Genomic DNA, 11,313 nt, shown 5'->3' with positions numbered 1-11,313 from the left:
ATAGGAAAAATGTGTAGCCTTCTCTAATCAGAAAGCCGATTAAGAACAAAAGGAAGTACTACCCAGAAATGATGAAACTTGTTGCCCCAGGATGTTTTGGTGACTGAAAGTGTAATTGAGTTCAAAAGGGATTTATTCAAATTTATGGAAAAGCAGTTAATTCAATTAAATGTTATTGTTTGGACTATGCCTCTGGCTCAGAAAATCACTCAACTGGTTCATTTTTAAAGGTTGTAGAACAAAACATGGTTCTCTACAAACATTTTCACATATCCAAGCAACAGTCAAGTTTTACTGAAGCTTGCTAGTTCAGAATCGTTTTGGATTTTGTTTTCAAAAACTTTATTTCTTTAAAAGCAGAGATAGAAAGCTAAGACTAGTAATGTAAACCTAATGTTACTGACTTACGCTCAAGTGATGTGGGCTTTTTGGATGTCTTAGGTAGATGCTTAGAGCAGAGTGAGACCTTGCGACCAAACAGTGCAAGAACAGTAGCGTTGTTGTCTTGGCTTTGCATAGTCACCATACTGCACTGGTAGTAAATAACAGCTGAACAGTATGTTTGAACCTTTTGAGACAGAAATCATTTTTCAGCAGTCAAGTTGGAGTTACCAAAATACAGATATTGAAATGTTAGATAACATACATATTTTTATGACAGTTCAAAAATGCCAATAGAATGGTACTGCTGAAGTTTTTAAGCATTAACTTGCATTTATTAGTGGTAGTGGTGTCATATTTGACTTAGCTCATTTTGGGTGAAATAATTTTATAATCCATATTTTAAAATTGCTACAAATCAATAAAAGATGTGATGTTAGCAAGAACAGTGTCTACTCTGCTATGTTGGACCTGGAATTCATGTGAGTTACTCTTTGTTGATTTATTTGCAATTTTTGATTTTTTTTTTTTTTTAAGATGAGCAAGATTTGTGCAATTTTTGGAGGATCACGAGGGATAGGAAAAGCTGTTGCGGGATTGCTGGCACAGAAAGGATGCCGCCTGGCAATTGTTGCTAGAAATCTGGAGGTAGCTCAAGCTACTGCCCATCATCTTGGTGGTAKGTATGCAGCTTTGCAATGCCGCCTTTGCTGTCCAGTGCTTAGGCAACCTTAGTAAATCAGAACAAGWCAAATAAACCGGATTGTTAGCTAGATGTAGATTAAAATTTGTTTTTCACAATATACTTCGGGAAAGTTATGTGTGTTGTGGGTCTTGCCTTACACAGAGAGTGTGTGATATTAAGGGAGTTGTTCAGGGTCACACAAGTGAGTTAGTATGAATTGATCCATTCCTGGCAGTGTGCCTTTGCTGAACTTCAAATTTTAGAAGTCCAGAAATACAAAACAAGAAATTGTCACAAAACTTCTCAGTATAGTATTTGCAAATTGTCTTACCTCTGCTCTTAAAATTGAGTTATAGATTCTTAAGAAGATTTATGAATGGTGCAAAATCTTTTACCATTGCTATGATGTGGCTTTATTTCAATACAGAAGGACACCTGGCACTTAGCTGTGATGTATCCAGAGAAGAAGATGTCCAAAATACTTTTGAAGAGATACAGAAGAATTTAGGTCCTATTAATTACTTGGTTAATGCAGCTGGGATCAACAGGTTAGTTATTAGTTACAAGGCTATATGTAATTTTAGATCACACCATCTTTTGGAGAGTGCTAAATACGGAAGTGGCCTTAATAACAGTATTGTTAATGGGTGCATCTGAAAACAGAATTAGGCATTCACCAGTAATTTACTTATAATGGAAGTTAAACTAGTAGATTAGGTGATAGCAGTTTTCACTGCAGTGTCTGAATTTGTTCCCTCACTATTCTTCTTTCTGCCCTGTTACTCTCTAAAATGGTCCACAACAATGTGTGCAACTTCTTTGCAGTAATGGTTTTTGTTATCAGAAGCACAGCTTTTCTTTCTTTTTTTTTTTTCTTGCTGCATGTAATCCCATCAGTTTCATAACTTTGAGCATCAGACCATATAGACCCACATCCAGCTCTATTACAATACTATTCATCTGTCAGGTTTTATCATGTGGAAATCTGACTTTGGGTAGTCTCATGAGTTCTTCTTTCTTTCTTTGTTTTGTTTTTCTTTCTCGTTTGTTTTTTTCGGGTCCATTTGTAGGGATGGCTTGTTACTGAGAACCAAGACTGAAGATATGATATCCCAGATTCACACAAACCTCCTTGGAACAATGCTGACATGCAAAGCTGCTGTAAAAAGCATGATTCAACACCAGGGAGGTGCTATTGTTAATATAGGTAAGTTGCTATTCTAATTCAATAGTTTATATGTGAATTAGTTTTATAGAAAATTTTAACAGGTGCTAAGGTGTTACATACTGAAATGTGATGGCTTTTTTTTTTGTAATTGACTATTTTCTTTTTGATTAGTCACTGTATTTTTAGCATTTCTTTGTGAATGATTATCTTTTATGTGATTGGCAACTTATAAAAACATCTTGTGTCAGTAATAAATGCCRCATTTTATATTTTTTCAGAATTTTAGAGTGCTTTTTCAGCTCCTTCAGTAACTAAATTTATCAGCTATGAGCTATTAATTAGAATCAAATAGGTACAATTATTTGGGGGGGGAGAGATCTGTGCAAGGATAGTTCTAGCAAAATTTTGTTTAAATTTCTTGGCACATGCTAGTCAAAATATTCCATATTACATTCCACAAAAATCACACATAATTGTTTTTCTTATCCCAGCAATAGGCCATAAAATCACTGCATACTTTTTACTAACTTTTTATTTCTTTTCTGTAGTTTTGTTTTCACTGTAATTTTAAAATCAAAATGAAAAAATTGGTATGGACATCCAAATTAGTAGCTTGATTTTTTCTTCTYTTTGATGTTTCTTTGTTTTAGGAAGTATTGTAGGAATTAAAGGCAACTCTGGTCAAAGTGTGTACAGCGCTAGCAAAGCAGGCTTAGTTGGGTTTTCGCGTTCTCTTGCTAAAGAAGTAGCAAGAAAGAAAATTCGAGTCAATGTGGTTGCTCCAGGTTAGTAGATATAAAGTTACTCAGCCTTTGACTGTTGCAGTAACTGATCATTTGTCTGACTGCTGGATGTTTTCTGTGCTCTGAAAGTAACAAGATATTTTCATTAATTTTTAAGTAAGTAGTTTTCCTCTCTTTTTCTCTTTAAAGTGCCATGCATTCTTTTAGTAAAAGTTTACCCTTTTGAAGGATACATGGGGAAATATGGGGGAGCAGGTCCTCCTGTTCCTCTATCCAGTGTTACATCATGCCAGCTTTTTGTCTTTGTTCTTTCTTCAAGACTTGTTATCCCTACAGATGAAGAGCAGGAATAATTCTGTGCAGATTGCTGGTTGTCCTCCTTTTCTTCTAGAGAGTGCATATTTGTTATTAGAGCAACATTAAAGACCACGAAAAGCAGACATGAAGGCATCCTTTCCTTTTAGTAAAAGGAGAGAATCTGGAAAGAAAGTTCTGAAAAGAGGACGCTATGATTTCTCAAGATAATATTTTGCAGTCTAATGAATCATCACCCCTTGAGAGAGTCTCTTCTGGCTTTCCTGAATTCCACTACTTGTGGCTGTGTGCTGTGGCGCTTGTGGAAGCTCTGTGCCTGTAAGGCCCCTACATGAGCCACTTCAGATTGTGAACTAGTTAGGAGAAATATTAGGTCAGATGAACTCTTTGTGAAGTTGCAGCTTCTGTGGATAGAAATGAACAATCCAGAAAAATGAAATCTCAATAGAAGATTTTAAAGAAAAATTTATTTAAAATGTTGAAGAAGTATTCTTCAGATAAGTGTGATGATAGAAATTTTGCAAGTTCTGTAATCAGTTATATATATAATGGAAATACTTGCAAGCTGTAGGTGTTTCTTGTCATAATTTCATTGCAGTTTTTATTGAAAGTGTTTTGGTGAAATAACTATATTTTGTCTTCCAGAAAAGTGATCCTAAATTGTGATAGGTTTGGGGCCCAAGTCTATAAAGTTGGGTTTTTTTTTTTTTTTTTTTTTAATCCCACAAGTTTGTGCAGATTCCTCAGTTGAATTATTATTACATTAGTGCTTTCAAACCTGGAAGACATTGTATTATTAGGAAAAAGAAATTGTTCTTAGCTATAAAATGGTGTGGACTGACTTCTTCATCTTAAAGAATGATAGTTACTGCTGAATTTTGCTCGTAGCTTTCACTTGGACGAATTCCAGGAAAAATGAGCTTGGGAAGTTTAATTGGAAATTATGTAACTCTTTCGGATTTTCTCCTCTTTTAGGCTTTATTCACACAGAGATGACTGCTCATTTGGACGAAGATGAGTTGAAGGCAGCAATTCCTCTTGGGAGATTTGGAGAGCCTCAGGAAGTTGCACAAGCTGTTGTCTTTCTGCTAGAGTCTCCATATGTTACAGGCAGTACTCTAATTGTAGATGGAGGCTTGCAGCTTCAAACTTAATTGCTACATCAAATAAGCACCATACTGACATATCATGATGCCACTTATAAAACATACACTAATCAAAGGGAAGGGAGAAAAGACTACGCTGAAGATTGACAGATGTAATTGACTTGATACCCTCTAATCAGAGTGGTAATTCGTAAGTAATGAAGTGCAGCATCTATGTTTGGGTACCAGCAAAAATGCACATGGTAATACAAAGTCTGCGTATGTAGAAAAGAACTGGTTTGGAACGATGATAGCTTTAAATAATATCTTGATATATCTTAAAAGCACTATATTTTTATAATATCATGTTTTCCAATTTGGGGTGGCACAGGGATTATATTTTGAATGATTGTGTTACACAGAGATGAAATAAATGCAGAGACATGTTTACCAATTGGCAGTTATGATCAAGTCTGTCATGTAGGCAGAGGATTCTTAGCTATCTACTTCTTTATTCTTATCAGTCCCTAGAAAATTGTTCTTGTTGTTTGTTTATAACTGAAACTACAAAGCTAGAAGCTTCTAGATCTCCAGTATACCTGAATTGCCTCCAGGAGATTTAGTGATATGTAATGCACTTTTATAATGGCAAAACCTTCTCTGTTCTGTTTTTAAATATGCATACAGCACTTTTACTTCATCAGTGCTTGAGATTATGTAATGACTACTGATTGGTCACTGGAGATGTTAGTTTTTTAATATTCTGAGTTTAAACTGGAAGATACACTGTGAACTTTGCAGTTTTAAGCCTTCCAGGTAGAAGGTGTAAAAGTAGCTATGCCTTTTCACTGACTTGGAACTGTTTCCATTTAAATATGTTTCAGAGGGTGAAGTCATGGTGTATTGTTGCATGTTTTCTTGAAAACTCAGTTCAACTGTGTTATGCTGATACTCTTTAATATTTATATACAGTCAATAAAATAGCCATTTATCTTATTCAAAGTGGCTTTTGAAGCAGAGTAATTATTGAGATGTAGACAATCCTGAGTGTTCTTCTTTTACTGAAGTTTACCAGAAGTTTCACCTCAGGCTTTTCCAATGAGATCAAGAACTTTTTGATAGCTGTTGTATTTATTTTCTCTGAAGAAAACTATGAATGTGGTTTAGGACCTTCACTTCTTCCCTCTAGTGTTCATTGCATCATGATCCAGATGCTGGTTCAGCTTTTGAAATTATTTCCTCTTTTGGCATAAACTGAAGTGCAGAAAGAAGAGATCTCGCTGATGATAACTTGGAGTCTTTCAAGTCTAAGGTTTTCTTCATTTGTGCACCTGAGAAATTTTGTCTTTGTGCCAGAAAACTGTGTGATCAAATTCCTTGATAATAGGTATTGAGAAATGATACAAGGAATGGTTATATATTCAAGGGTCTTAGAGATAATTGTGTTGTTCAGTGTGGAATCTAAAATATCGCCAGAGGTAGCCCTGTCCATATCTTAGAGATATGTTTTTGTTGAGTAGTGTTACCTGATGCAGAAAGTTGTGTGGCGTCTGTGTCTCTTTGCCAAAATGCAATCGATAATTCTTTTTCCCTGGTTAGGAGGAATTGGCCAAAGCATAGCAGATTTTTCTCAGAGGGCAGTGAAGGTGGCAGGAGACAGCTGGTACTGTTTTACCAGTCAAGCAATAATGTGTCAGCAAGTTGGCTGCTGCTCATACCTGTCTTTAGTATCTTACAGGCAAGGATCGTGTGACACATTTTGACCATGAGCCAAACAAAAGATTAAAAGCATTCCTTATTAGTGAGATCTGGGGATAGTTATTATCATCTATTGTTTCATTGCATAAGTTATTAGTAATGGAAATTTCACTTTATATTTGTAATTAACTCCTGGGATAACATCTTCATAAGAGTCTCAATATGCTGCTGCTGAACATTGTCAAAATGTTGCAACACTTACTATGTTTTTTGCTACTGTAATTGTTGGGTATGCCATAGGACCTGAATGAGATGTGRGTAGCCTTCACATCATATTTTGAAAAGTTTATTATTTCCACTTTTGCTCAGTCTGGTAGATGAGAGCTGAAACCGATAAGAATCCATTTCAGGACTTCCTGTGGACGTACATACTAAGGACATACCGTATCTGTGTCTGGTACTGGTGGCCTGGTGTTAGGCCTCGGATAGTGGTAGTAATTGTGTATGCAGAGGGGGGATAACAGATCAAGAGCATGGTGATGTCTCTGTGGAATATTCTTGAATCCTCCAACAATTTGTCATTGATGTTTAATAGCTCTGATTGAGGCCTGGTGGTTCCTGAATTTGATGAGACATCATAAAAATGCCATCCTTGAATTTGTAGACCACTGATGTATCCTTCCTTGATTGTTTCTRTTCCAAACAGAAGACTCCTATTTCTTTTAGTCATTCCTTGTTATAAAACTGTTTTTTACCCGTGCTCATCTTTACTGTCCTTTTGCTATTCTTTTCTGTTCTTAGTAAGGGAAGAACAAGTGGGAACTTACAGTATTCTTTGGATTTTTCTAMAGCAGAAAACGTCTTTTATATTGTGTTCCAAAAAAAGGACTATTTTACCTTTTGCTGAACATTAAGCTTGTATTTTTAGAGTCTAAGAAATTTGTATATGAACTGTAACTCAATCCTGAATAGTTGTCAGTTTGGAGCTAATTTCCTCATGTATGTATTTAGGAATGATCCTCTCTCTCCTCCCCCGTGATGTGAAATGTTTTAATTTATCTACAGGGAATTTAATCTGCTGGTTTTAAGACGTATTTCTCAATTGGTGAAATGACTCTGCACCTTTTGTTTCAATCTTTTATCATTTTATTGAATAGAGGAATTTCAGTAAGTTACTTGAGTAAGTTAACAAATTAGCATTACAGAAGACAGTGTTGCTTTGGAAGTTGCTGTCTCAAACCAATTAGGGGTATGTTGTACTGCTCTAGCCCAGAAGATGTCTATGGGATTCTATTGGTGATCCATGTTTTTAGAAAAGAGGGACCATAAAATAGCCCTTCTCTTTTTCTTCTATATTTTTTTCTTTTAGTATTATTCTGATATGATGACTTACCTTCGTGCAGCCAGGATATAATTTAACGTGTCTTGTGATAAGGGAACATGTCACGTGCCTTTTAGGTTTTGAAGCATGCTATATTAGTTAACTTTCTTTACTCTCATGCTCTCATAGCCTTTTAAAGTATGTAATTCTAATATGTTTGTAAAACCTGACTTYTCTGTATAAGATCCACACTGACTCTCCTCAGTATGTTTATCTAATTGTTTATGTGCCTTTAAGAACTATTTCTGGCAGTTTGCTGTGAACAGAGAACAGATAATTAATCTGTATTTTCTTAGATCTCTTTGAAATATACCCCTTTGAAAAGTACCCCTTCCCCTGTAAAACCCCCTCGAAATCTGATGTCACTTCAGCCAACTTCCACTTTTCTGACCATGAGGTCAGTTTTATCTCAGCAGTTTCACACTGCAGTTACTTGATTTCCTTCAGAATTCCGGAGTGATACCATCCGGCCTTGGCAGTTTGTCTGTATTTGCTGTGTACCCTGTTTTACTTTGATGCAAAGAGCTAACTTCAGTGTTCGGAGTTTGCTTTCTTCTCTCATGGCCTTGTTCCCTTTTTATTTTGATCATCTGCTCATATACTGAGGAACAAGAAGCTGTACTAATGTGCTGTTCAGTTTATATGTCTTTTTGGAAAATATTTCTGTAAGTGCTGATCTGCCTTTTACTGTTAAAGACAGACTCCCTTCAGCTGCTGAAATGACTTGCAGGTTGACATCTGGATTCTTGGTGCCGTTGATCCATGCCAGCTCTCTCAATCTGCCCTTCCCCTTCTTTTCCTCCCACAAAAGTAAAGTATGTGAGTATGTAAGTAAGTACATACTAAGTAAGTACATACATATGTATAGTGTAATGTATGTATAGTATGGGAGTAAGAAAATGTAAGTATGCATTTAAAGTCAATATCTAAAAGCACAGTAAAAATTCAGTATGTAAAATGTCAATGTTGTTTTGAAGCGTTGTATCTCCTATTTTTTTGACTTGTAACATATTCCCATATTTTTATGTTGCTCCTTTTGTGGAAAGGAAATGTTAGCAGTAGGTGACTGCTGTCTTTATTGATAGGCTTGGTCAGTATCCTTGTAGAAATGGAGCTCCATTACAAAGTCAGTCTTTGAAAACAACATTTTCAGTCAGGTTTTGTACATTCCTTGAGACCACAGCCAGAGCTGGGTCCTTGGCTGGCTGCATGAAACAACCACGTATTACAAGATGTAACCTAGGCATCTTTGGGGCGACATTTACCCAAGTTGCTGATAGTTGAAGGCGCGTTACAGTTCTGTGGTCTACCTTGTTGTCCATAGCCTCTCTCGGGACTTCCAAAYTGTCTGGGGACAAACATTGTATAACAGCAGATTTTATCGTGTCAGACCTGAAATTTCAGTCTGTGTGTGATTCTGAGATTTAGTATATTTGATGCCTAATTTGAGGTTTTCTATGTGTTTTTTTATATATGCACATATATACATAACCGTGTGTGTGTGTGTGTATATATATACACACATGTATGTATGTATACTTATTTGTCTTATTTCCATCATGGTACTGCTGTGCCTATTATGTCACTGTCTCCTGATTAGAAACAGACATTCAGGTTTCTCATCACTACCCATTTTTCCAGTCCTTTTTCCAGTATTTGAGAAGATGATGAATTACTCTTTCTCCTGTTTTTTTTTTTTTTTTCTTTTTTTTTCCTCCTTCTAGGTCACATATTCATGGGAGCCTTGCTTTTTCACTGCACAGAACCCACTATGTTAAGTATATAAGTATGTACAGCCTATGCTGTTGGTGGGCAGTTGTTTTTAAAGATGGCAGCTGTATGTAGGAGCTGTAGTGAGGAACAGCTTTTAGAAACTTTGTTTTATTGTAGCCAGTGTAATGCCTGCTGCGTAGGTGATATCCCATGAGGTGATTTCATTGTGGCCTCCTGAGGGCAGTCTATCCTAAGAGATAAGATACTATGTTGGCAGTTACTTGATTAATATCTCTGTATAGTTGAAAGAAAAGGGAATTGCCTCTTTTGAAGAAAAGTTGAAAACTTGCATTGCTGCAATCATTTTTTGGAAAAGGAAATTCATATATTTTGCACTATTTTGGGATGTAAGGCTGCAAGGACTTCAATATTGAGTTCAAGTGAAATCTAGGTGGAATGTGGATATCTGTATCCCAGCCTTCAAAATACCACATTATCTGCAGGTAAAACACATTATGATTATTAGCCACYGCTGTCAGCCAGATTTTCCTGCTTTGATCTGTTGCACAGAATGAGAGGCTGGTAGTGCATGAAGCTGAAATGTGAATCGCTGCTGCACTTGCGCCTCAAGAAAAGTCACGCAGTGTAATATAGCTGGGTCACTGAAGTGAAACTAAGTAAAACTGAACTTTTCAAGACCAGCTGCATCATTTCACATAGTCAGTGTTTGTAAGGAAAAAGGGGCACGTATAGTAAGAGAAAGAAGTCCTTAAGAATCATTTCCCATCCTTGCTGCCTGTGGGAGTAAGAGCTCTGTTAAATCCAGATTGCCATGACACATTTTTTCAMCTACACAGGATTTTCAGTTTCAGACTCATGGAAGGCTAATATTTTGAAGGCCTTCTTTTGCTGTGGTTATGTCGACTGAGTTAATGACTAATATTACCTTCACTTTGCCTGACATATTTAGATCAGTATTGCTACAACAACTTTTCCAGTATTTTATTTTTCATATTAGTAGCTTATATTTAGCAAGATCTAGGATATCATTGTGTTGGTAGAACACAATTCATAGAAAAGAACAGCGTCTCTTTAAAATATACCAGCTCCAGTGCTGATAATATGTTTCTCTCTCTTTTTTTTTTTTTTTTCTTAATGTATTTTACCATGGTAATCTCAAAATCTGAAGTGGAAATTAGTATTTCTCTACTATTGGTTAAAGGATTGCTTTGGCTCCTTGGAGATCTCATAACRAATTGCCATTTTGGGTATGATGGTGTCACACATGTCGAAATGATCTGCATGTGCAAACCACCAGCTTTCCCTCCCTGGCATTATGGCCAGATTGGACTCTCCTAGGCACAGTGTGGCAGTAACTGCTCTTTACCACTCRCCTCTGTATCGCATACTGGCCACATGAAGTCAGTCCTTAAGGAAGCGTCTGAGGTAATTTATGAGTTTTTTTTTTTTGTGCCCACTCCTCTGCTTTTTACTGCTTTTCTTCTGAGCTTACTGGCTGTGCCTGTTTGCAGAGCGCAGGTTTGCGGGCACTTGTGCGGCGTTGYGGTGACGCGTGCGTGCCTGTGTTTGTGCCCCCGTGGCATCGTGCCATACGTGGCAGTTCAGAGCTCTTCCACTCTGCCTTTCACAGGCTGCCTGCTGTGCTGTAAACACATCTCCAGCCATCAGCTGAAGACCTGTTAAAGGTTTCAGTGCATTTTAGTTGCTGTTGCTGTCAGTCTGGCTCTGTGCTGTATAACAAGCTAGTTTATGTATTTCTGCTGAAAACTTCCTGTAAACCTAGGAAAAAAAGACCTATTTCATGTGTGTTTGATAGGGATGCTGTGTGGTGCGTATAGCTGCCTCTTGGCCGTAAGATGCCTGCCCGTGGCAGGGCCGGAGCTGCCTCCCTTTGCTGCACGTGCTCCTGGCTTTCCTATAGGAAGGCTACTGCAGCCCCCAAGGCTGCTGTGGGGTTAAAGTTCAGCCATAGTTTTCCGGGCACCAGAGGGAACTCACACTGTCTTTCTGCTGTGCCCTAAAGGTATGTTTATGCATCTGAAAACATGGAATGAATGAGGTTTAATTTAGGGACATGCTTTTGCAAAGCTGGCAGCTTTATGATTTTTTTTTTTTTCTGCAAA

At 37.0% G+C, this 11,313-nt stretch overlaps 1 protein-coding gene across 1 annotated transcript; it reads left to right on the top strand.

Annotated features, from left to right (window-relative positions):
* Positions 1–918: 918 nt before the first annotated feature.
* On the top strand, positions 919–5,202 carry CBR4 (carbonyl reductase 4). Its single transcript, XM_026048714.1, has 5 exons — positions 919–1,060; positions 1,494–1,614; positions 2,137–2,273; positions 2,885–3,019; positions 4,268–5,202. Exons 1-5 carry the CDS (start codon positions 919–921, stop codon positions 4,444–4,446), a joined length of 714 nt encoding a protein of 237 aa, XP_025904499.1. The 3' UTR covers positions 4,447–5,202.
* The last annotated feature ends 6,111 nt before the right edge of the window (positions 5,203–11,313 follow it).

This window comes from Nothoprocta perdicaria, unplaced genomic scaffold (assembly GCF_003342845.1).
Source record: "Nothoprocta perdicaria isolate Ctin4 unplaced genomic scaffold, notPer1 scaffold_56, whole genome shotgun sequence".
Classification (NCBI taxonomy): domain Eukaryota; kingdom Metazoa; phylum Chordata; class Aves; order Tinamiformes; family Tinamidae; genus Nothoprocta; species Nothoprocta perdicaria.
The sequence above is the reverse complement of the archived record's forward strand: the minus strand, read 5'-3'. Positions and strand labels throughout refer to the sequence as shown.

Coding starts and splice junctions, on each gene's coding strand:
- CBR4 (XM_026048714.1), top strand. CDS start 919: ATGAGCAAGATTTGTGCAATTTTTGGAGGATCACGAGGGATAGGAAAA. Junction 1,615..2,136: donor AATGCAGCTGGGATCAACAG/GTTAGTTATTAG, acceptor GTCCATTTGTAG/GGATGGCTTGTTACTGAGAA. Junction 2,274..2,884: donor AGGTGCTATTGTTAATATAG/GTAAGTTGCTAT, acceptor TCTTTGTTTTAG/GAAGTATTGTAGGAATTAAA.